A 225-nucleotide genomic window follows, 5' to 3' on the forward strand; every position below is an offset into this window, starting at 1 on the left:
TGCGGGACGTCACCCTCCTGGGGCTGGTGGAGGTGCCCCTGAGCCTCCTGCCCCTGCTGCGGCGGGCGCGGGGACGCGTGGTCAACGTGGCCAGCGTCATGGGCCGCGTCTCCTTTTTCGGCGGGGGTTACTGCATCTCCAAGTACGGCGTGGAGGCCTTTTCCGACAGCCTCCGGTGAGTCCGGCGCCGGACTTTGGCCCCGGGGCCCGGCAAACGCCGGCCTC

The 225-nt window shown here is 71.6% G+C and overlaps 1 protein-coding gene across 1 annotated transcript in view; it reads left to right on the top strand.

Moving 5' to 3' along the window:
- Positions 1-3: 3 nt before the first annotated feature.
- Positions 4-225, top strand: part of LOC104546114 (retinol dehydrogenase 16-like) — a gene marked incomplete at its 5' end in the record, with an annotated part of 1,870 nt that continues 1,648 nt past the window's right edge. Inside the window, one exon of the mRNA XM_010191415.1 lies at positions 4-175. Within this exon, the coding sequence (XP_010189717.1) occupies positions 4-175 (172 nt within the window). The remainder of the gene's footprint in view (positions 176-225) is intronic.

Source organism: Mesitornis unicolor, unplaced genomic scaffold (assembly GCF_000695765.1).
Source record: "Mesitornis unicolor isolate BGI_N332 unplaced genomic scaffold, ASM69576v1 scaffold35520, whole genome shotgun sequence".
Taxonomy (NCBI): Eukaryota; Metazoa; Chordata; class Aves; order Mesitornithiformes; family Mesitornithidae; genus Mesitornis; species Mesitornis unicolor.